Raw genomic sequence first — 25612 nt, 5'->3', positions numbered from 1 at the left:
CAAGCAAAGAAGTTTTGTTTCTCTTTAATGCCACTTAATGCTTGCCTGGACTTTTTTTGCAGCCCAACTCTGATAGCCCAACCAAATACTTAAAATATCAAAACTTCACAATTTATTTGCAAGATGGACAGTAATAATATTATTCTACACAGCCCAATGTCACTTATCATGAGATTGGCAGCTATATAAATTAGATACAGAAATAAAAATACTTGTCTACCTTTCAAGATGGATATAAAAATAAGTGAGCCAAAACAAATTCATTCATTTTAGATCAAATATTTTAGACATTTGAGAAACATGCTTCATAATTTGGTGAAAAGTAAGGTTTGTGCACTAAATTCTCCCTGAATCAGGATGAGGGATTTCTGCCTCAACGTTCTCTAAAAAGTGTATCACTATTGTAATCTTAATTGGGCATGCTCTTTTCTTCCAGACCTTAATGAGTTTTCTTATTTTCTGATAGCACAATCCTATCCATTTCTCCTGAGTGCATCCAGAATGTTATGATTTTATTTTTGTTAAAGTAACTGCTTTGAGAATATACTTGAAAGATATTTGAAAAGGCAGGATGAGCATCCCATCATTATAAGAGCCCCAATTATTATTTCCCCAAAGATCCCAATTCTTCAAGCTGATTTGGCCCTCTTGCCCACATAACAAGGTCCAGGTGAGGTCGATTTGGATTTATTTGCACTTCATGCTAAACTATTTTTAGAATGTGAACCAAAGTTGGGAATGTATGCAAATTAATGATAATTTATTTCATTTTATTAAAGTTTAAAACCGCCCATCTCCCTCACACAATGTTGTGAAGGAGGAACATTTGTTAAAATAAACTGAATAGGCGTGTATTAGAGCAAGCTTCTGTTCACTTTGTTACAGGGGAGTGATTTCAGGAGAAACACGCCTAACCAACGTTGTAGGAAGGGGGTTCTCCAAAAATGAAGGGACGCCGCACAAATGTAGACTGAATAACAAAAACCTAGTCACCAGAACGCCGAAGTGGTTTAGTTACAGAGAGCAAATGAATGATGATTAAATCACAAAGCGAATCTATCTAAATGATCTGGGAGAAAAGAGACCTCTACGAAAACCCGGCTCGAATAGATGGAACTGATGACATCCTGAAGAACTAAAAAGGACCCGAGACGCATGTAATAAAAATGCCGGACACGAGGCGTGTACGACCGCGTTGGAAATAAGCACCTTTGCCGATAGAAAAGGTACATAAAGACGACCCGGCTCTTCCTTTAGCTACGTTTTCTCATTTCACGCCTTTCATTATTCCGTTTCTCGCTCCCTTTGTGCGCCATGCGTAGCGTTGCTCAGTTAGGAAAGGGAAGAGCGCGACCGTCCGGAAGGCTGCTTGCGCGTGTCGCTTTTGAACGCCCTGCACGGAGCGGATCCCCTTTTTGAGGATCGAGAAACCCTGCTTGGTGCCTCAGCGGGCCAATGAGCAGAGCTAATCCTGGCTTAAACCGCAAGCACGTTCAAGCAAGCTACGGCTCGGCCCGTTGCACCAACCTATCCGCAGCAAGGCTACCCCGGCCCGGGATTCCAGCAGCTTTCCCGCCTCCCCGCCGCCACCGCCTCCGCCTCCCGCCGCCATCTCGTTCAACCGCGGGGCGGAGAGACCCCGATTCAGCTGCTCCGCCGCCAGCTGGACCTCCGTGCCGCGCCGGATTGGCGAGGACGCCTCTCCATTAAAGCGGGCCCAGCCAGTCGCCGGCCTCCCCCCTTCCCCCCTGGGCGTGCGACGGCGCTTCTGGCGAGGAGGAAGAGGCGCTCGCGGTGGGAGGAGGCTCGGCGGTGTCAAAAGGGGCGGCGAGCGTTTCGCGGCTCCTGAGGGCGGGCGGGCGGTCGAGCCTCCGCTCGCAACATCTCCTCCGCCTGAGGGCATCGCTGGCAGCCGCTTCCCGCGGCTGAGGAGGAGCTCCGCGCTCTCCCGCTGCCGCTCGGCCTCCTCGATGCGCGGAGGCAGGCGGCAGCAGCAGAGGCGGCGGCGGCGACGACCGCGACGACGACGCGGGTTTCCTCCGCTGCCTCCTGCGCGCTAGCGGGCGGCGAGCAGCCGAGCGAGCGCGCCAGCAATCGGCCGGCCGCCTCTAATCTGCCCCCCCAGCGCTGCCCGCTCCCGGCTGCTTTGCGCCTTCGCCCGCGCTGGCCCCCGAGCCTTTCTCCCCGCCTTTCCCGGCCCACGGCGCTGCTCGCGAGTCACCACTTGTCTTCATGAGCCCCGAGGATGTCCGGGAAGCATTATAAAGGCCCCGAAGTGAGCTGCTGCATCAAATATTTCATCTTCGGCTTCAACGTCATCTTCTGGGTAAGGCGTTCGTTTTTGTTTTTTTATTATTATTATTACTACCGTATTTTTCTTCTGGTCAAGGGAGCTGTGCGGGATGGTGCGGCTTCTGCGGGGAAGGGTAGATCTGCGCGGAGGGAGAGCGAGAGCAAACGCGCCGGGCCGTGGAGCCCCATGAATCGCCCCTGGCAGGTTGAAGGCGTTTGTGTGTCTGTGTGTGTGTGTGTGTGTGTGTGTGTGTGTGTGTGTGGGTGTCTTTGTCTATGGGCAGAACGGGGCTAAGGTCGCCCTAGGACAGGGGTAGGCAACCTCGGCTCTTTTATGACTCATGGACTTCAACTCCCAGAATTCCTGAGCCAGCATAGCTGGCTCAGGAATTCTGGGAGTTGAAGTCCATGAGTCATAAAAGAGCCGAGGTTGCCTACCCCTGCCCTAGGAAATCTGGACAGTTTCATGGAGCCTTTTATTTCTCTTCGAAATCCTGGATTTGCTTTTCGTGACTGCCTGGTCTCCTCTTCTCTGAGGGTTTTTGAAAGCAGTGCCTTGTCCTTTTGGACCAGGTAGACCCGGTGGTAAGGTGTGGGCCTTCTCCCCTATTTTAGGCCTTCGTTGCTTCCAGTGATTATTTATTTCAAAATACGCCTGTAGAAAGAAACATTCTACACTTTATCAAGAAGCCCTAGAAACTGTGGTCTTAAAAAAGGATTATGCAATGCATAGAGAAGTGAAAAAGAGGCTTTGTTGGGTTTCTTCTAATTCCACGGAAGTGGAAGGGAACACAACTTACGAAGCCACTACATGTTTATGTGTGTCTAGAATAAGGCAAGATTAGAGGTAGCATTTTTTTTTGAGTAAACTTTTTTTCAGGCAGTGGGTGTTTATCCACCTGGCACCCTCCAGGTGTGCTTGATAATCTTAGCATTGGTGGTCTTACCTTGTTGGATAATGATAATGCAAGCAAACAAGCGGTCTCAGAGTCCACTAAGCACCTTCACATGGATAATCTTATTGGACCTCTGGGAAATTATGTTGGTTGGAAATTGTGAATCTGAGATTTGTAGTTGATCAGAGTCATTGAGAGTTGGGCAGCCATAAATTTAAACTAGTGTTATATCTGGAGGATGCCAGGTTGGGAAATCAGATGTATGCCAAGCTTATTACCCTCCTGTCTAACCTCCTTTAATTGGCTTTCTGGCTGTATGATAAATTGGTGCTGTGTGCTGAAATATCACAATACTTTTTCCCTACTTTCTCTCCTGCTTGTTCTTGATTTAGGATAGTTTTGACTACCTCCTTACATTTACAAATATCAAAAATAAAATTAAAAACGTATTTTCCCATTATTGTTTCCTAAATTGGGTTGCTAGGAGAAGAGACAGTTCATGCAAAATGTCAGAACTTGGATGTTGGTTGATGGTATACATATTGGACCATTTTTTTAGCTTTTGAATTTTGGGTTGGGTGGGCTGGACTGAAAATCTTCCTGTGGGGGATAAGAATGTACACCATATCTGGAGACCCTTAGGTTGGGAAAGTGTGCCAAAATCAATTGTAATAAATAATGTTTTGTTCAGGGTACTTGGCTTGTAGAAGACCATATTCCATGAAATCTGCTAGTGGTTGGTGCATTACATCAAGGAAATAGATTTTGCATTAAGTAATCATACATAGTAAAGGTACACAGAATTGCATCTGAATGACTGTGAAAGCAATCTGGACAAAGTTTTCCACTGCTGTATGGGAAAATTCATTAAAAGCCATTCCCCTCTGTTATTACATATTGAAATGAAGGAAGTGCCAAGCTTTGATTAGTTTTGGCATTCTGGTCAAAACTTAATGGAAATGTAACCAGTGGCCTAAGACAAGAGAAAGGTGCTAATGTTGTTATTCAGTCTGCCCATTGAGAAAAAACCTTCAATCATGTAACAATCTGGGCTCTTGTCCAGAAAAGCTTTTGCTTTTGTAAATGTGAACATTTTGATATTGCAAGATTCTTGCTTGTTAGTGGTCTCATCCTGGAAAATAAAGGCTAAGTTTGTATATGCTCCTATAAAGGCAGAGAAATACATGATTTTGCTATAAGCCTGGGACTCTTGTCTTGTGAAAACCACAGTGGATTTATCAAAAGATTTCCAAATGTGTAAAAGTTTTGTTGTTACTGTTTACATCAGCTTTGAAGAATAGTATTATCTATGCTATCAACCCTGCCTTAAATTAGTATTCTGATATGACTGTATTTAAAAATGTCCTAGATTGAGTTAGAAATTATTTTTAAAGGACGTCTGGATCATTGGTTGTAACCTTGTAAGTGTATGTATCTGTGCAATTGCATTCTGAAGAAAGTGGTGAATTTAGAAGAAACCTAGTCCCATTCTGAGAAAATACTCTTGAATTTTGATTATGTGCCATCAACTTGGTGTTAAGTCTTAGCAACCACATAAATGGATTTTTCTCCATGATGATCCTGTCCTTAACCTAGTATTAACCCGATCATGATTTTCACTCATTCAGCATTGTTGCAAGGTGGAACAGTCACTGAGCAAATGGACATTAAACAAGGATCACCTATACTTCTAAATCTTACACTTGTACTCCATTAATACATGATCAGCAAGTATCATCTGAGAGCCAGTTTGGTGTAGCATTTAAGGCATCAGGCTAGAAACTGGGAGACTATGGAGTTCTAGTCAGTCTTAGGCACAAAATCAGCTGGGTGACTTTGGGCCAGTCACTCTCTCTTAGTCCTGGGAATGAGGCAATAGCAAACCCATTTCTGAAAAACCTGCCAAAAAAACTTCAAGGATATATCCAGATGGTTTCCAAGAATCAGACATGATTGAATGGGAAGGGGGAAAAATAATCTGGCTATTTATAGTTCCTAATCTGCTAAAATGTTACTGATAGGCTGCAAAATCACTTTCTGATTGGCTTAGCTGTTTTGATGTCAGGGAATGGATGAGAATGTAAATTACAAAGCTAACAAAGAGTCTCTGTTATATTAACATAAATTTCATCTGCATTCTGCAGGCTTGTTAAATGCACAATACATTTTATATGCAAATTTTATTTGCATTTAACCCAAGGCTAGTGTAAATATTTAGATTTACTTTTACATGTATCATTTGCTTGAGCATTATTAGCACGTAATCTTATAAATCTGACTGTAACGTATGAGTTAGAGACAAGTCATCATGAATGTTGCCATGACTGTGGCCTGAGCTGTCTTCCTGCATGTTGGCTTGTTTTGAAAGTCCGACCTAGGATGATTATATCTGTAGAGGTAATGACACATTTGAATAAGTACATTTAATCCCAAACTGAAATGCTTGTGTAGACTTCACAAGTTGGAACATGCTATGCTTGTATTAATAATACTCCCTTTAAAGCCTTAAAATAATTGCATTAGTGAGAGAATTGCATTCACCTCAACTTACTTGCCTCCATGCTGAAAACATGATTAGAGGTTTTGTTTGTATGTCCAACTACTAGAAAAATTAGACTGGTATGTACAAGGAATAAATTTTGTGATTAAAAACCTACCTAAAAGCAGGAAAGGGTTTTATTTTGGCAGCAGAATCAGGTGACATGTCCATAGTATGTGGATTGAATCACAATTGCATTTTCTAGTTTTACCTGTTTTCTAGTGATTGAAGTAGGTTGCCCTTTTAATTTAATTTAAATTTTCTTTGTAAGTGCATAATATATTTAACGTAGAATTTGAACCTTTATGTTTTATATTTTTAGTGCATTATGTTTAAAATTTGCTTAGAGAAGAAAAAAGTTGCATTTATAATAGAGAGGAAGACCAAGCATAGACCTGTTTGGGAAAGGGAGGAGTTTAATTGTAATTGTCATTTCCCATGTCAGTCAACGCTGACTGCTGAAAAACGGGCATGTCTTGCAACCACAATTGGGACCAGAATTTCTGTTGCTAAGCAAGGTGGTGGTTAAATGAGTCACAACCAACTTTATGACCCCTTTTTTGTCCCAGTTAAGTGGATCATGTGGTTGATAAGTGAACCCAGCTTCCCCCATTGACTTTGCTTGTTGAAACTTGCTGGGAAGGTTGAAAATGATGATCATGTAACCTTGGGATACTGCAACTGTTGTAGAACATGCCAGTTGCCAAGTGCCCAAATTTTGATCACATGACTGGGGGAAGCTGCAATAGTTGTAAGTCTGAGGACCATTCATAAGTAATTTTTTAAAGTGCTGTTGTAACTATACAACACATTTGAATGGTTGTAAGTCAAGGACTATTTGTAGGATGTTAGCTTAGGAGGCTCTGCAGAAATTTTTAGAAATTTTAGAAAAATTTTTAAAAGATCACTGCAGAGGACTTGCATTTTTGTACCAGCCAAATATTTTCAGAAGCTAATATGGGTTTTCTTTCTGCCTTTTCTAGCAAAAAAACAACTATCTTAGAGAAACTAATTGGGAAAAATTCCTAATACTTTTCTGTAGACCAGTTAATAATAGTACTTGCTTACATTGAAATATATTTTAATAACAGAGATTAGAATAACTACATTTGATTTGGGAAGTTGCAATCGACATTCTTAGTGGCAATGCAATTGCTCATCTACTTCGTAAATTTCAGCTGAATTGGGTAAACCATGAAATAAAAATAAGAAATACAGAATATCAGAGTTGGAAGAGACCTTGGAGGTCTTCTAGTCTAACCTCCTGCCCTATACCATTCCAGACAAATTGCTGTCCAATCTCTTCTTAAAAACTTCTATTGATGGAGCATTCACAGCTTCTGGAGGCAGGTTGTTCCACTGATTAATTGTTCTGTCACAAAATTTCTCCTTAGTTCTAGGTTGCTTCTTTCTTTGATAAATTTCCATCCTTTACATCTTGTCTTCCCCTCAGGTGCTTTGGAAAATAGGTTGTCTGCCCTTCTGTGACAAATAACATGGTTACAGGTATTTTTTTATCAGCTTTCAGGATTTGAAGAAAGACATAGTGCAGAACACTTCTTGAATATATATTTTGCTGTATAGTTAAGACAAACCACATCTATTTTCCATTTCAGTAACATTCCTTAGCAAGGTGACTTACATTTAAGAAGCCAAGTCTAGCTGTCCATTCTTCTCATAATTTTTTTTACTGATAAGCAGCAGGAAAGGAGGACAAAAAAACTACAGTGTGAAATTTAAAATGAATGGTAAAGAGTCCTTTATTTCTCAGTTAATGTTATGCAGTTTGAGTGATCTCTAATGGCATAGTACAGGGGTGTCAAACTCAATTTCATTGAGGGCCGCATCAGCATTGCAGTTGCCCTCAGGGGGCCTGGTGAGTATGGCCTGGGTGGGCGTGGCTAGAGTGCGTATGGCCTACTGGGTGGGCGTGGCCAGCTCTACATCGTTCGCATCAAGGGTGCCTATGGGGGGTAGGGCAGGAGTGGGACAGATCTGAGGGTCTCTGGCAGAAGGAGGGTCTCTGGGCCAGGGCCAAGGCAGTGGGGGCTGTTCCCTCACTGTTTCCAGGATGGCTTCACGGGCCACATGAAACCACTTTGCGGGCCAGATCTGGCCCCCGGGCCTTGTGTTTGACATGTCTGGCATAGTATGTACTTTGTAATTTGGGTTTAATATGTTTGTATACAGCTCTTAACTTTTTCTGTTTTGAGTTGAGAAATTATTTGTTTTGAGTTGAGAAATTATTTAATGGTACTGGCTGGCACACCTGTTTCAGGCTGATAGAACATGGTGTCTCCTCTCTCTTCTGAATTCACTGGGGTCATACCCCACCAGGTAGATTGTATGACATGCTGGTCCTCTTCAGCTTGCTTCTCTAAATTCTTCTGACATTCCTGACATGGATCAAAACTGCTCAGCACATCTCAGAATCACTAGCCAGCATTGCTCATTAGTAAAACACCTAATCTTCAACAGCTTATCTAGATCCATTTTAAGGTTGCCAGCCACTGCATTTCCTCCATTCTCTCATAGACGTGCCTTGTTTTCTACGGCGGTGTCTTCTTTTGCCAGCCTAGCAGCCCTACCTCCCCCTATTCCTATGGGGAACCAAGCTCATGCTCTGAACAGCTCATTAGAAAGAAGTGGGTCTTTTTGATAAATTCATGAACCTTTGTACCTGTTGTAGCACATAGTGACTTCTGAAATATACCCATAAAAGAGAATACAATGGTTAAAACTCTAATGTAGCCTCACCATACATCTGCAAAGCATCAATTTGTCCAAGTCAATACCTTAAGGATCTACAACAAAACATTGTGTGCATAGCTTTGGAGATTTGCTTAATAGCCTTAAAGTGCAGTAGCAAAATTATTAAGATTAAATCATGCAGTGAAGTGAGTTATACAATGTGCATAGTTTAACAGGGCAGGGTGCTAAATGTCTCTTGGTACAACATTTGAATGCAGAGAGTGGGGAAAAACAACTAATGTTATTCTTTAGTGCAAGATATATACAGTCCAATGCTTTATTATTCAAAGCATACTGAAAGGTCCAACCTGTCACTTTGTTATGATCATGGAGGTTGCACATGTTAATTTCCCCTGGTTTGGTTGTTGTATCGAGTGGCAGCTGATATATTTATCTCTAGTTATAAACTGCATGCTGGACTTAGACAGCGACTGGAGGCAATTCATTAGTGGCAAATGGGAATCTATGGTAACAGCAGTTTACTTGGCAGCTTCCCTGGTGTAAGATTTATGTGCCCTGGATTTTAAGAGCTGGGAAATGCAATGGCTGAAATCTGAAGATTTACAGGTGCGTATCCTAATTTGTCTGCCATTCCTTATTGTGATTTTAGGTTCTTGCACATTGAAAGCTTCCTAGAGGATTTTAACATTCAACTGCTACTCTTAGGGCAGCATAGGAAAATACTCTGAAATGATCTTGCAGAAGTTCTGGAGTTAAATCCCTTCTACCTTTCTTGATTTTTCTTGCACAGATCCCACAAGAGGTATAGAAATGTATGAAGGCACCTTCTTGGTATAGATCTGAAGTTCCTTGTTTGGCTCCTGTCTATGGCAAAGATGACTTCATTAATAGAAATGATTCTAAAGATCAAATCATTCCATTTTTACATTTTGCAGATGGACAAATATTAAAGTCATGGTTTATTACTGGCTTGTCAGTATTTACTGTATTTTTCTCCTAATTAGGTAGCACCAAATATGGACTTCTTTTCTTAAACATGTTGTGGGGTTGGGAGAATTTTAAAGGACATACAAATTCTAAAGCCTTTTAGATCCTTAACACATTGATTTTGTCCATTAAAATTCTTAAACTCTCTCCCCAAATGATCCTGTGCATGTCATTTTCATGATAAACCACCCAATCTTGAGGTAGTCTTCAACCTGACAGTGTTATACTGCTTCTCTCCCCCTCTTCCATAAACCACAAAAATGACTGGGTTTTTCCAACCTTCTAAATCATAATTTTAAAGCTACACTGATTGGGTTTATAAATTCTTCAAGGCATACTGTTCCCAAATTTGTCCTTCAGCTCTTCCACCTGAAATGCACCCATCACTGCTGTAATTGAGTCTATTCAACTTGTTGCTATTTTTCTTCTTCTCTTGTTCTCCAGCTTTCCCAGCATTGTAGGCTTCTCAATAGAACTAGGTCAGTGATGGCGAACCTTTTAGAGACCGTGTGCCCAAACTGCAACCCAAAATCCACTTATGTATTGTCGGGTGCCAGGTGGGTGTGGCTCATTGGGTGGGCGTGGCCGCGGTGGTAACGGCAGACTGGGTGGGACTAAAAAGTTCAATCAATCAACTCCAACTTTGCAAGATCTTTTTTTTCCCCACGAGAAGCTGAAGTTGATTGATTGAACCTTTTTTTTTCCTTGCATGCGGCAGCGGTGGCCTTAAGCGAAAAGGTTTTATAAAACCCAGATGAAGGCCTAGGACTCGGGCAATGCCACGGGTGCCCACAGAGAGGGCTCTGCATGTGGCACCTGTGGCATGCATGCGATAGGTTTGCCACCACGGAACTAGGTATTTGCATAATGTGTCCAAAATATGATATTTGAGCCTAGTCATTTGTATCTCAAGTACAAAGTCTTGATTCATCCTGTGATCCATTTGCTTATTTTCTTGGTTGTCCACAGTACTCTTGGGAGTCTCCTCAAACACTAGATTTCAAAAGCTCCAATAGTCAATATATATTGCTGCTGATTCAGAATCGAGCTTTCACTTCTATGGAGTGTTTCAAAGTAGAAAAAAAGAATCTGCATAGTCCTGTTCTTTGTAGGTTTAGACATACTGTGGCATTTGAATATCGTTTCCAAGACCATCATTGCTACTCTATCAAGGGCTAGTTTGCGCCATATCTCTTGATTGCTGTTTCTGTATCCTAAAAAAAGAAGAATATTAGCACCCAAAGGCGTTTTTTCAAGAGGCAAGTGGACTTTCTTGTTTTTCTTTGAAGACGTTTCTCTTCTCATCCAAGAAACATCTAATCCTTCCATTCCCCACCATCCAGTCAGAGCTGAAGCAGCTTCTTGGAGGAGAATCAAAATGTCTTCAAAGAAAAACAAGAAAGTCCAGTTGCCTCCAAAAAAAAAAGCAACTTTAGGATAACCATCACCTGGATGACTGAGAATCACCATAGAGAAGAATATTAGCAGTGTGCAAATCTATAAGTGTGCTTCATGCTTGGCTTTGGCAGCACTTTTGCTTCTCAAAAAGTTCACCCTCCCCACTTTTTGTAGCATTCAGGGCCCCATCTGTGCAGTCTTTATTTGCAGGCAGCACCCACTGATGTTAAGTGTGAGTTTCTTGGTGTGACAGCTTGCACTTTCAAGTTGATTTAGTTTTCATCCAGTGTGGAAAAAATGTGAAAAGGCCTCAAAAGTGGCATAGCCAATTCTTTATAATTTGCTGAAATAGATGAAGAACAAACGTAGATGTGCAGGCAGCATAGTAGAGAAGTGTTGCCAGATAAAGGGTTCCTGGAAGAAGGATTCATCTTCCTGTTTTTTTGGAATCAGTGGAATGAGTTTGATTTTCTTGCTGAAGGAGGAGGCAGTTGTTTGCTTTGGCAGATAATGCCCTGTATACAACTAATGTTTCTGATGTGAAGGGAAATCCAAAAGAAAATAAAATACAATAAAGGAGTTGTTTTTCCACCAATAAATGAAATGTGTACAAATGCTATGAATCAGGAAGACTTTTTCATTTGGAATTTTGCTAGTACTTTTAATAAGACAACTTTGATCCTCTGTTCGATATTTGTAAAATTGGTATAAAATTCCCTACATTTACACAGTGACTTGTAATCCTGGATTTTCTAGCCACAGAGTACTGAAGAAATAATAGTTGGTTGGCTTTGCACAATATGGTGGTATACCAGAAGTAATCAAGCCACATAACGATTTAGAATGTTGTTTGATTTAGGTTACAGGGCTGAGCCAGAAATCCTGGCTGAGGATTTTAGTCTGAATTCACAGACTGTGCTAAATCAAAAGCAAACAACCATAGTCCAACCTAGTGTGGCATGGGAAATCAACCCAATTGGGCTTCATTAGGAAACTCCAGAGTCCCAAATACTTTGCGGAAAAGGCTGGGAGAAGAAACACAACTAGGATTGTTGGTATCTTAAGAAATCCATACATGGTATACATGGAGAGCAGCCTTACATAATAGGTCTCTTGTCTCAATTTGGCTATCCATGGAAGAAAAGAATGTCTTCTTTCTAATCAATCAGCCCCTACCAGTCTTCAGATACCTCTGTCTTCTATTCCTGCCAGGCACTATTGTAAACTCTGGGGAAAAGCATAATGCTGCCTCTGATACTGGCTTTAACTAAATGTTAGGAAGGTTTTCTTGGACTGAAAACTATCAAGAGGTTTCTTGTGTCTTTACTAATATCTCCCTAAACTACTGGGCTTCTCATATACTGTACTGTATGTTCTTTTCTTATACATTGCCCTAGAGAACTCTCCTCACAAAATGACTTCCAGAAGTTGATGCAAAAAATTGAAATAAAATTGGGGAATTACAAATAAGAGTAACAAATAAATCAAGAGAAGTCAGATGACCTTGGAGAAGCCTACTGAGGGAAGAAGAATTTGTTTTAACTCTTTATTTTCCCCAACTGCAACTTAATGGGGTTGAAAGTTCTTAGTCAATCTAACTTGCATGCTTTCTTGATGCTGTACTTGTGTACTGCTGTAAACAGGAGTAAGAAATTGTTAATAGATTCAGACGTTTCTAGTGTAGTGGATGATAACATGGTTTTGGAGAGGATACTCTTACTAAAGGTACGGGTTGATTATAGCTTTGAGTCAGATTTCTTCAGCTAATTCCCCCAAGAACAGGTGAGTGGCAGTGTACTCCTAGAATTTGATAGTAAGCAAAAGTAAAATTGATTTTAATAAGCAGTATGCTAATCTGTAAGGATTCTGTCTCAAAAGGAACCAGGAAGAAGAGAAGCACGATAGGTGGAAATTCCTCAAAAAGGAATTTGAAAGCACAATTTCAATTAAGTCAAATATGGAAGAAGTTGAGTATCCTAAAACTTATTAAAATTTTAAGATATATACAGAAGATGGAAATCGCTCAGAAGGAGAAAATACTATAGCCTACATCTCAGCCACACAGGATGTTACAAATCAGCCAACTAACCCCTAACAATAACCCCATCAACCAATCATGATGTAACATCACAGCCAACCAATCCGCTTACACACACACACACACACACACACACAGACAGACAAATATATATGAATGAAGGGATTTTAGTATGCTTAAGGTTGATGTTAGTAATATTAATATTAGTAGTGATACTTTGTAATCATCTTTGTTTATGTGCAACAGTTTTGTAGGTGCTTTATATTGGGAAATTAGTTATATAAAAGCAAATGTTTCATGCTTTAGGTACAGGTGATTGCTTACATGAAAAGAGCATGGTAAGGGGAGGGGGAAAAGGAGCTGTGGTGGTGCCTGGGTTGTTGTGTATGAGTCATCATCTAGGAATTATTTTTCTGTACCTTTTGGTTCCTAGTACCAAGACCAGGAAGGGACGTGGTGGCTCAGTGGGTTAGGACGCTGAGCTTGTTGATCAGAAAGTCAGCAGTTTGGCGGGTCGAATCCCGAGTGCCGCGTAACAGAGTGAGTGCCTGTTACTCGTCCCAGCTTCTGCCAACCTAGCAGTTCGAAAGCACGTAAAAATGCAAGTAGTAAAATAGGGACCACTACGGTGGGAAGGTAACAGCGTTCCGTGCGCCTTTGGCATCTAGTCATGCCGGCCACATGACCACGGAGACGTCCTCGGCCAAACACTGGCTCTTTGGCTTTGAAACGGAGATGAGCACTGGCCCCTAGAGTTGGAAATGACTAGCACGCATGTGCGGGGGAACCTTTACCTTTACCTTACCAAGACCAGATCTCTTTGTTCTGGAAAGGTATAAAAGGTGGAAGACATCTTTGCTGGTTATTACCTTGATCTCTCTACCAGCCACGAAGAGAGATGTGTCTACCCAACTCTATTTTGATCAAAATAAAAGTTGTTTGCTTGTTGAAACCTCGGCTCAGGAGTTTCTTTTGGCTCTTTTAAATTCCTGAGTAATGCTGGGGCAATTGTGAGGCTAAGTGTAAAACCTTACATCCTGGCACCCAAACGTGGGGGCAAGCTTCAAAGACTCCCCCCACATCTGGAGATCCTTGTTAGGATCCCAAAGAAGCTTTCATTTCTCAGAGGGAGGAAACCGACAGCGACTGAAGCGTGAGTCTTAGAGCGCTCCTGGGTATTTGACCCAGAAGACTTCTGTGCTTCATCTTTGCCGGTGTATCCATGTCTGAGTTACCTGAATGTCTGAATTCAACAAGGTTTCATGCTTCTCCACTGACGGGAGAAAGGGAGAAATTGCAACAGGCACCTTGGTAAGTAAAAGAGATAAAAAAAGCTTTGGAAATCCTGGAATAAGACAGGAGGTTGATCGCTCCGACTTGTCCTCTAGAGATAAGCATAAAACTAAATGAATACATGAGTAAGACAAGAGGAAGCCGAGAAACTGCCTTATAATACAGGATAGAGAGTGATTTAAGGAAAGTAATTGAATTGGAATGTAATTTTTTTGCAGAGGTTTGGTAATTTTGAAATAAGATAGAGGGCTGATCTCCTCGACTGGTCCTCCAGAAAAAAAATTAATTACTAAATTATAAATTAACTAAGTGAAAAGGGAGGAAGCCAAGAAACTATCTTGAAAAAGAAAAAGAAAAAAGAAAAAAAATATGGGGAATCGTCAGAGTAATTTAAAGAAATAAATCAAAATGTACTCCGCTGCAATTTTGTTTTGAACAATTCTGAGGTTTTGAACCCTCAAGTGGCTCTGAGTCTGGTGGTGCTTTTTTTTTGGTTGTTGTTGTTGCTGTTGCTGTATAGCAGTAAAAATCATCTTCAAGAAGGCAACTTTGTAAAACTTTGTAAACCTTGGGTTGGCTAGTTTATCTGATAACAGCTAAAGCCAGGAAGAAAAGAAAAGATTCAAGGAAATGAAAGAAAGTTTTTTTCTTTCTTTTTTCTTTTAATCTGACTCTTTGGACTATTCAACTCCCTTTTGTGGGAAGTGAGGAGAGGAGGCTGCTACTTTTCCCCTACCTCTTCACACCTGCAAAAGACCCCAGGTTCAATATTCCTTTTAGTCTTTCCCCACTGTCTTTTGAAATTGGTGGAATAAATTGGAAGTAACCATAAATGTTCCCCTCCTTTTAATTAAAAGGGGAGGCCTGTTTTGGCCTCAAATTCCAAATTGATGTGTGTTTTGTTTCATTTTATATATGTTTGGACATTTGGAACATTAAGCTTAGACTTGGAATGGTAAGAAAAATGGGAGATGGTTAAAGGGCCGTATAAAAACCATGTTTGGTTGAAATCACCTCATGATTTTTCTCGCTTCTTGCAGGACAAGCCATATGTCTAAATGAATGTTGTTTTACTAGTATCTGTGTATATGTCTGTCTGTGTTGTTCTGTGTTATTTCCAAGACTTGGAAGAGTGTTAAAATCCCCTCTGATAACACCAAACAAAAAGGCCTTATTTAAAAATATATGGTTTGCCTGGAGAAAGTATGAAATGAAATTTTTGTATGTGAAATTGATTATGCCAGCAGTTGGATGTGAATGAGTTAATTTACTGATGTGTAAATATGTGTGTTAGCCCTCAAAACCCACCCACACCCACCCCCATCCTAGGCTGTGAAAGGACCAGTAAATTGCTGATTTTATTGTTGTAAATGGAAAAGCAATAGCAAGGCTGTGTAAGGGAATTTATGGAAAATGCATGTGAAGGAGAGCAAACTATTTTTTTTTAGTGGTGAGATTTTTGTAAAATTTCTTTTCCCTTTTCCCCCCTCTCCAGTCTCTTTCTTCCCCCACACCGCTGTATTACTTTAAGAGTGAGAGAGACAGCCGGAAGAGGGGGGGCTGGTCGTTTTAACTGTTTTTTTTCCTCTGCTTAGAATTCTGGTCTGAGGAAGGGGGGGTGGATGTGAAATTTAATGCCCACTCTTGCAGTTTCAGCTTGCAATTTTTTACTTGAAAGAGGAGAGATTAATTGTTGGACAATCTTTTTTTTGGAAAACTTTTGAATTTTAGTTAGACATATATATATATTCATCAACCAAAAAAAAATACTTTGAATTGTTTTGCTTAGATTTGTACGTTTTAACCTACTTAATGGAAATTTGTTTCCATCTAAATGGAATCTGATTAAATTGGAATTTGACCACTTTATATTAAAAGCAATACTAGAGTTTGATATAAAACTGTTTCAGTGGCTCAGAATATCTCATTAAGCTTTTTGTAGAGTTGCAGGACACATTGATGGAGGGTGATATCTGGGAGAATTCTGTCATTGTTTGGAAGAGGGAAGGAGTTGAGAAGATTTTTAGGATTGTGAATGGCTATGTTGTTTTGACTAACGATTTGTATGCAAAACTGTTCGGAAACTAGGCAGCCAGTAGCATTTTTGTCTAAAATTGACATTTGGGGAAGTCTTGGTGATTAGCATTTCTTATTAAGTGTGGGTAATTTTAAATCAGAAAGTGGAAAGGAGGTAACCACTTGTTCATAGCAAAGTAGTTGGGAAAGAGAAAAAGAAAAAGACGGACATAATGAAGGTGCGATAGTAGATGGGGAGGAAGAAAATGTGAGTGGAAGCTGGGAGAATTTCCCTCCCTTGGTCAGCTCTAACCTGTGGATTTTATGCCTTACAGCAAGCTCTGAGGTTGTTAATAAGGGAGAAGGAGAATATATACACTGACTCCAAGTGTGCTTATGGAGTCTTGCATACTTTGGAGAAGAGAAACGTAGAGGATTCATTAATAGTAAAGGGAAAGAGTTGGCTTATGTAAAGTTGATAGAAGATGTGTACTTGTGGAAGTAGAAAAGACAGAAGTTAGGCCAGAGTGGCAGAAGAGAAGGGAAGGAATGGATAATAGAAGGAAGAAACAGGAAAGTTGTTTTTAAGTTGGTTTGCACAGATTTGTGAATTGCATGCATTAAAATTGTTGGCAGCAGGGAGACTGCCACTAACGGGGTCAGCTCAAATGTGTGAATTGTATGCCTTAACACAAGCCTTAGACTGTTGAAGGAACAAGAATGTACTATAGAAATATGGAAAGAGAGAAACATGGGAAGTAGAAGAAAGCGAGAGGTGGATGTTGCATGATGGGAGACGGATGTTGAAAAGACAGAAAGAAAAGAACAGAAAGAAAAAAGCAATAGCTAGAACACAGAAGCAGCCACTAAAAGGGGGTCTCAAGGGACATGCTGATGGTACTAAGCAATGTGTAATAAATGAAAGACTGGTTTGCTTTATCAGAAACTTCTGGGATTTTTGCCATGGAGAATGTGAATTTCAAATTGTGTTGAAAAAGTGGAAATATCTGTATGGTATTTGTCATTCCATTCTTCGTTCACAGTTTCTCTCATTCCTACAATAGAAACTGTGATGCAACTATTAAAAAAAATTAAAAGTATGGTTGTATTTATATTTTGGTTAAACAAATCTGTGATAAATACAAGTAAATAAAAAGCTTTGCAAAATTTGGCGGTGAGGCCATTTCAGTATAGGCCTCATTTGGAAAGCTGTCTTTGCCCCTTTCAAATGATGCATGGGAGACTTTTGTTACATGAAGGTTCAAGAATGTCAGTGAGGAAGAGTATGAAGTTACTCAATATTTAATCTGGCGCAGGTTTTGTCTTCTGTCTCAGTACAGGCCCAGGCTGCCCTACCACCTGTCTCTGCCCATTGTTGTTCCTGGAGACTGGGTTCAGGTGAAAAGAACTGTCACCTAGAAATACCAGTCCTGAGTGGTCTCAACCATGCCAAGTCCTCCTGATTTAAGGAATCAAGGCATGAGTCCATGGAAAGTCCCATCATTCCCTCTCCAGTGACAAGCTCCGCAGCTGGACGGCCTGCAAATAAAATTTAAACCTGCCTCGCCTTTTGAACTGTTTCCATCTACGTACGAGAAAAACCTCAATGGATTGGACTATCCTGGAAATCGTGTTCCTGGAACCTGGACTTTGTATTGCAATATTTTTCTTCTGCTACTGTTGTTTCCCTCGTACCTTCTTTGGTAGAAGGAAGGACCATGGGCCCAATACTTTATGGAAGAAAAGGGAGTTGTGTTTCTAACAAGACTACGTATTCCACTTGCAAAGGGGCAACAGGGTCACTTGTTATGCTCCTGTCAATACAGTGCAGCTTTACCAACAACCTTAAATCTGGACATATGGAGGAACATACAGACATTACCTTTTGGGGAAAAATAACACGAGACTTATGGACAAGTGCCAGAAACTTTTTTTGATACATGTAAAGCTATTGACTATAATCAAGCTAAATGGACTAAGTGTGGAGACAGGCCTACTCATTAAATGCCAAATATGTTTGCACATCCTACCCAACCTGGCATAATCAAAGGATTCCTGCAACCCGGTGTGCTTCAAGATAACCAGACCAATGGATTTTTCAGCATCATTTGAACTTGCGATCAATTGAACCAGATAGAAATATGGGTCCAAGTTGATCTTCCTGTACTGAAAACCACAACTGAGATTCCCTCAGTATCAAAGACACGTTTTTTTAATTGATCTGGCCCAAAAGAATTGTTTCATTTTTAAATGTGAACCTTGAGAGGACATCACTTCTTATTTTCATTTGACTTGGAAAGAAAAGGACCAAATAGGTCCTCTGTTTTGTCATTGTGGCCCTACACTGTATTATTAGACCCCAGTCCGACATTACACATAAGGAATATGTCAAAGAAATCACTGACAGAATGCAAAAGTTGACTCATGTCCCTGTCCAGACATGGACAGGAGTACTGGATGTTGGAGGATGGTTTTTGGGAATGTTTGATAACTGTCAAAGAATATTGTTCATTGTGGTTTTGTCCTTAGGAGGGTTGTTGTGTTTATCATGTCTTATCTCACTTATTTAGAGAATTGTTAGACCCACTCTATTGTTAGACCAACTTTTGCTGCCACTCCTATCTATAACGATAAACCAGCTAAAGCAATGATTTTGAAACCTTTACCTTCTGACTATATTCCCCTCTTCAAGAGTCCCTAAGCCTATTCGGCTTTTATATTAAAAAGGGAGGAATGAAGGGATTTTATTATGCTTAAGGTTAATGTTAGTAATATTGATATTAGTAGTGATACTTTGTAATCATCTTTGTTTACGTGCAAGCAGTTTTGTAGGTGCTTTATATTGGGAAATTAGTTATATAAAAGCAAATGTTTCATGTTTTAGGTACAGGGGATTGCTTACATGAAAAGAGCATGGTAAGGGGAGGGGGAAAAGAAGTTATGGTGGAGCCTGGGTTGCTGTGTATGAGTCATCATCTAGGGATTATTTTTCTGTACCTTTTGGTTCCTAGTACCAAGACCAGATCTCTTTGTTCTGGAAAGGTAGAAAAGGTGGAAGACATCTTTGCTGGTTGTTGCCTTCATCTCTCTACCAGCCACAAAGTGAGCTGTGGCCACCCAACTCTATTTTGATCAAAATAAAAGTTGTTTGCTTCCTGAAACTTCAGCTCAGGAGCTTCTTTTGGCTCTTTTAAATTCGTGAGTAATGCCGGGGCAATTGTGAGGCTAACTGTAAAACCTTACATCTTGTTCCATTTAAAAACAATCAAATGTATTGCTTGGATATGACATGGTTTAAAAGAAAGACTGTTGCTTTCAACTCTGTGCACCCTGTGGACCTTCCTGTTTCATATTTAAATTAACTTTTTGTAAGCCAGAAACTCTTTGTCTGCATACTCAAAAGGATAAAGCTGGCTTTGCTCTTGATAAGCATATAATTCCCTTTCAAATTTTAGATGGGAGTTACCTGGCAGTTCTGGCCAATGGTGATGTTTTAATTTGGACACCGATAAGAAAACAGATGTTTTTACAGGATTCTGACACACTTCAAATATTTGATTTTTGTAGCAGCCTTCAGTCTCTTCCAAACACATGGTGGATGATTAAAGTTGGGTGGCCTAAAGCTTAAACAATATGTTCTTAAAGCCAGCTTGAAAGGCTACCATTCCTAAGATTTCTGGAAGGAGAAAGACTTGTTATACACCATCAAGAAGTTGGCAGTCATCATATTACTGATTTAGATTTTCAGGTCCTGTCCTAGAACATAATAGGAAGCTAATGCAAATCTCACCTCGTACAATTCTTTCTGAATTACAAGGCAACATATGCTGTTATAAATCTATGGGCCGTATTCATGGAATTATGACTTTGGTGACAAGGAGGTGACTTTTCTTCTATGTTCCCAAAGGGCAGGGGAGAATTACTGCAGACTCCTGTCAGAACTTCACCCGGTCATGGCAATAAATCTCTTTCTGAAAGTTTCACCAACGTGTCTCTTATATTGTTTTACCCTTCCTCTTCAAAACATCAAATCTCTTTACATTAACTTTTTAATGAGATTTGAAAAATGACCAAAAGCTATTAAGGAAAAAATAGGATGGAAACTCTTAATTTAACAAAAGGCAGAGCAAAAAAATAAAGGATATTTATTTAACAGCAGCAGAGTTACAGCAGAGTTAATGAATCAAGGGTTGGAGCATTTCCACACATCATTTGCTGTGGATTTCTTTCATTGTATTTGAAGAATGTTCATCTCCTGCAAAAGTTATGAAAGTAATAAAGGTTTGCTGTGGCAGCATTTCTGAATTTGTTCTTGTGCTTAAATTTCCAGTCTGTTCTGGTAAATGCCATACAGTACACCCATCTTCTTCAGACTGGGAAGTGTGAAAAAACAACACTTTTCAATAAGAAGAATCTGAAGAACATATTTTAATTTTGCAGTAAGAAGAATCTGAAGAAATGTAAATATGTATAGATTTAACACATGGCTTCAGAGTTTGTAATTTAAATAATGTTTGTTCATTATTCTAGCTCTCTTTATTTCAACAATCTTATACTTGGATATGTATGATAGTTTAGGTCATAATTTCTACCCAAACTTACGTAATTCCCAAAAGATTTACAAATGAATAAAATACATCTGATGAAACTTTTTTTCATTCAGTTTCATGTTTCTGAGCTATCTGAAAGCAGAATGACAAAGAATGGGATTATTTACTGCAGATAATCCCATAGTAGTAGTTCCTATGATTCACAAAGCACAATGCAATATTACACTGAATTATTAAACAAGAATTATTTTCATTTTGAATTTTGATTGACTATAGAAAGTCTGGGCCTTTTTTAGTAATGTCATTGTGAGAGAAAAACAGTAGCTGAACTTCTTTTGACCTCTGGTTTTCATGTCCAAGAAGTGTTTTAAGGATTAAAGTGAACATTGAAATCAGAAGCATCAGATCTACCTTATTTTTTCATCACAATAAGTGAATAATACAGACACTCACATGGAAGATGCTCTCTCTATTCATTTCCCAAGGAAGCCAGTGTAGTGTATTCATGGATCCAAGCAATGCTTATAGCATGTCATTCCATGTCTTTACTATTTACATGCTGAGCTTGTCGGTCAGAAGGTCGGCAGTTTGGCGGGTCGAATCCCGAGTGCCGCGTAGCAGAGTGAGCGCCTGTTACTCGTCCCAGCTTCTGCCAACCTAGCAGTTCGAAAGCACGTCAAAATGCAAGTAGAAAAATAGGGACCACTCCGGTGGGAAGGTAACAGCGTTCTGTGCGCCTTTGGCGTCTAGTCATGCCGGCCACGTGACCACGGAGACGTCCTCGGACAAGCGCTGGCTCTTTGGCTTTGAAACGGAGATGAGCACCGGCCCCTAGAGTTGGAAACGACTAGCACGCATGTGCGGGGAACCTTTACCTTTACCTCTTAGTTAGGAGAAATAAAAAGAAGTTTGGGTAAAAACAACATTAAAAACAGAGAATGCTAAGATGCTTGCTCAGGTTACACATGCAAATTGTAAAAGTTTTCCATAGTAACTTATCTTCTTTTCTCGTGTGTTTTTTTCCTGTTTGCAGCTAGAGAAATTTTAACGTCACTAGACAAACTTGTGACCCATTGGATTATCATTTCAGAGATATTTCCTTAATATCTCTGAAATGATAATAAATCTTTGTTAATAAACAGAGAAACACAATGACCACAGATAGGCAAAAAGCAGGGAGAGCAGGACTGACTTCCCCATTGAACTTTCTTGTGGGAAACTGGCAATGAGCATCAGAAATATTCCTTTCTCCTTCCCTTCCCCCTTTCCCCTTTCCCCTCCCCTGTCCAGCCTGTTCTCCCTTTACTTCCTCCTCCCGGCAGCCAGGTAAGTGGCTGCTGGGGGGGGGCAGGTATTGTGTTAATGGCTCAGAAGCTATCAGGGAAGTTAAAAAGGCAAATCACATGACCACAACAGTGCCATGGGGGCACCGAAGCAGGAGCCGCCTAGCAGTGCTGAAGCAGTCACAGCTTCCCCAAATTTCATTCCAATGGGAGCATTCAATTGGTTAACACATTTGAGGTAACCTTGGTTGAAAAACACTTGCCCTATGATGCTCCCTTTTGCCAATTAAGGTGATAAACATAAAGGTGATAAACATAAAGAGTTTTAGTGGCATATAGATTCCTTGTACGTTTCAGTTCTGTGTTTATTTATTGAGTAGTTCTGGATTGAGTCAGTTTCCCTGTTGCTATTCCTTGTGACAGTACAATCGTGGACTTTAAAGGGGCCATTTAAGCTCCCTGAATTTATGCTGGCTGGGGAATTCTGGGAGTTGAAGTTCACACATCTTAAAATTGCCAGCTTTGAAAAATATTGATTCAGACCAAGAAGTTTCCCACTCTGTCTCCTGTGGAGAATTCCCACCACCTTAATCTATTGCAGAAATCTCTCTCTCTCCCCCGCATACGATAGTTAAGAGAAAATTGAACAGGTTATTGTGGAACCCAAAGGTATGACCACCCCACCCCACCCCCACCCCGATTTAGGCCACACAATCCAACCCCCTAAATAGAAGTACCCTCTAACATCCTTAACAGTAGGTAATTTAAAATGTTCTTGATATTTGCTTATATAGTAAGATATGTTAGAATGATGTTCTTGTTTATATCCCTTTTTATTTTACTTATGAAATACATCTGTTTGAAACGTGTCAGATTCTAGGTGGCTTACAGAATTTACATAATAAAAACAGAATACAAAATAAGTAAAATGCATTAAGGCACAATCTAAGATCGTAGGTTAAAATTGTAGAAATGTAGGAAATAAAACAGATTTTCATAGCTACATCAGATGGAAGGATGGGATATGCAGAAAACCAAGAATGAATTGTGATCATACAGGATAGTCATTGTTCCGTGTAGAGCAGTGGTCCAGATCATTGCTGTGTGGGTGAAATGCCACAAAAAATTCCTTCAGTATTCATTATCTCAGGCTAACAATAAAATATTAAAACTCCTGTGCATCTGCATTACTATGGTAATCCTATGCATGAGTATTGCTAATAAAACCCAGTATAGGGCTTGTTTTTTAATCAACTTGAATAGAGTCGAGTGATATGTTGATGAGCCCTCTAAAAACATTATTTATAGTAGAGAGAATCTTCAGTATTGCTTGCTAAATGAATGCTTATCCAAGTGTTTGGCTTTTTAATATAATTTGTGGGAATTCCAGTGGCAAATTTTAATATCATGCAAATATTTGACAATCCGATGCTTTTATGAGAAGAGAGAAAGTGAGCCAGTAGAATGCATCTTATTGCATTGCCATGTTTATGGTTATTGCTCCTGTTTTTTCATGCTCATTGTTATGTATACATCATTTAGGAATACTTTAGTAAAGACTGGTTCTATTGTTTTATGTCAGCTGACAGATCTTTTCTTGGTGTCTTTCATAGAGTAACCAAATTTTGCATAGTTGTTTTACCTACAGTACAATAGTTAATCAATCCTTTACACAACACATAAAGCAAATACTCTAATAAATCATCTGGTTAATATCTTAACTGTTTTTATGGATAAATGTGCAACCTATTGATAAGCTGACTCTCCAGATTGTCATATGTTTTAATTTTCACAATTTGCTTATCTGTGGGTCGTACTTTTTCATTGTACTTAAAAATGTGAGGGTCAGTTTATCTGTGGATGGACATCCATGGGTATATATGGTGCTTTTAAAAAGTATTATCATATATATAGCTGGATATGTGTATGTTTGTATGTATATACAGTATGGTATAATGGTTAAGATGCTGACCTAGAAACAGTGGTGGGATTCAGATATGTAAACAACCAGTTCTCTGTGTGGATGCCACTTCTGGAATTCCATTCTGGGCCTGGGCAAGGAAAAATTAGGTACCGGTTCTGCCGAAGTGGTGCGATCTGGCTGAATCCCACCACAGCCTAGAAACCAGGAGACTGTGAGGCATGAAAGCTGACTGGGTGACTTTGGGCCAGTTTCTCTAAGCCCAACTCCCCTCATCTGGTTGTTGTTATGGGGAAAATAGAAGGAGGAGTTAGGTATATTGGCCATCTTGACTTAACTTATAAAATAATAAAGTCAAGATAAAAATATAATAAATGAATGAATGTAATAAATTAATGCCCCCCATCTATGGATAAGCCGAATCCAATTTTGGAATATGTTTTGGAATTTGGCTGATCCACAAGAATATATGGTACTTGGATAAGATTATCATTATAAATCCTGAATTCATATTTTGTTCTAATTTCTTTTTAAACATTTCAACAAACTTAGCTGAATAACACATTCAGGAAATATAAGTATAATGCTGACTCAACAGGACATCAATTTAGTTTAGCAGTTTATTGCAGTCAGGTGTCTGTGGAGGCACCATCACGATTCCCCCAAATAATACTGTAGTATTGCTCTTCCCATCTGATATTCAGGGATATCTTGGATCATTTAATACCATGTAGCTGTCATGGATATCTTCCAAGAGTGAGTCTCCCACTCTTTAAAAATATAATTGCAATCATCACCTCATTTGCTTAAGCATTTATCTTAGTTTCTGGCAAACATGCCTTTTGTTCAGAGGATGAATGGAAGGAAATGATATGGCTAGAGATGTGCATAAGTACTCTTTTTCCTCTTCATAATTGTTTAAACATAACACATCAGAATTGAGATTCTGTTGTCCAAGATCAAAGGTTTGCTGGGGTTGGCAATGGTAGTAAGTAAAAGAAAAGCAGAGAACTTGGAACACTTTGGCTATAAACACCCCTGTAACAATGAGAAAAGGAAGAAAAGCAACCTGGAGGAAATGTTTTTTAAATAGATGTGTCATCCAGGAAGAAATGAATGCAAGTTAAATTATGGACACAACATCTGTACATCCAGAATAATATATGCAACTTGGTTCACATGTAACAATGTATGTTGAATTTCTAAATGCCATATTTGCATTTGTGTGGTGGCCAATTCAAGTTTATAGGCCTTTTCCTACTGCTGAATTGAAGTGCTATCTAATCATTCATCTTGAGTCCTTGGAAAACTATACTGGCATGACATTTGCTATCCCCACTCTAATTTCTAATTTGCTTCTTTCAAGCAATTGCAATCAACAAGGTAATGAGCAAGATTTTATACATTTTGAGACTGCCCTTTGTTAGTATTAGAATATAGGGAAAAAATGATTTTACCTCGGGTACAACTAAGAGTGGCTTACGTCTGTGTCACTCGTGGACTAGGGTTAAGATGAAGGTAACATCATATCGTAGTAGGACATTCTTAGATTGATTACAAGCATGTGGGTCAGGGAGGCCCTGTCAAATGCTAAGCCATAGATTTGGTGGGTTGGATTTATTTATATTTATTTTTCCATCTGTATGTTGCCTATTCCATTTCAGGTTGCATACATTCCAAACAGTAA

The 25612-nt window shown here is 39.8% G+C and overlaps 1 protein-coding gene across 3 annotated transcripts in view; it reads left to right on the top strand.

Moving 5' to 3' along the window:
* Positions 1-1618: 1618 nt before the first annotated feature.
* The window catches only part of TSPAN5 (tetraspanin 5), a 69376-nt gene continuing 45382 nt past the window's right edge, over positions 1619-25612 (top strand). For 2 of the 3 annotated variants that reach the window (XM_081332226.1, XM_081332227.1), the window contains exon 1: positions 1619-2326. In XM_081332226.1, the coding sequence (XP_081188352.1) occupies positions 2246-2326 (81 nt within the window). In that variant the 5' untranslated portion in view covers positions 1619-2245. The remainder of the gene's footprint in view (positions 2327-25612) is intronic. The other variant, XM_081332228.1, reaches the window with a different exon arrangement.

This window comes from Vipera berus (assembly GCF_964194415.1).
Source record: "Vipera berus genome assembly, chromosome: 7".
NCBI lineage: Eukaryota > Metazoa > Chordata > Lepidosauria > Squamata > Viperidae > Vipera > Vipera berus.
Note: the sequence above shows the minus strand (reverse complement) of the source record. Positions and strands in the feature narration are given on the sequence as shown.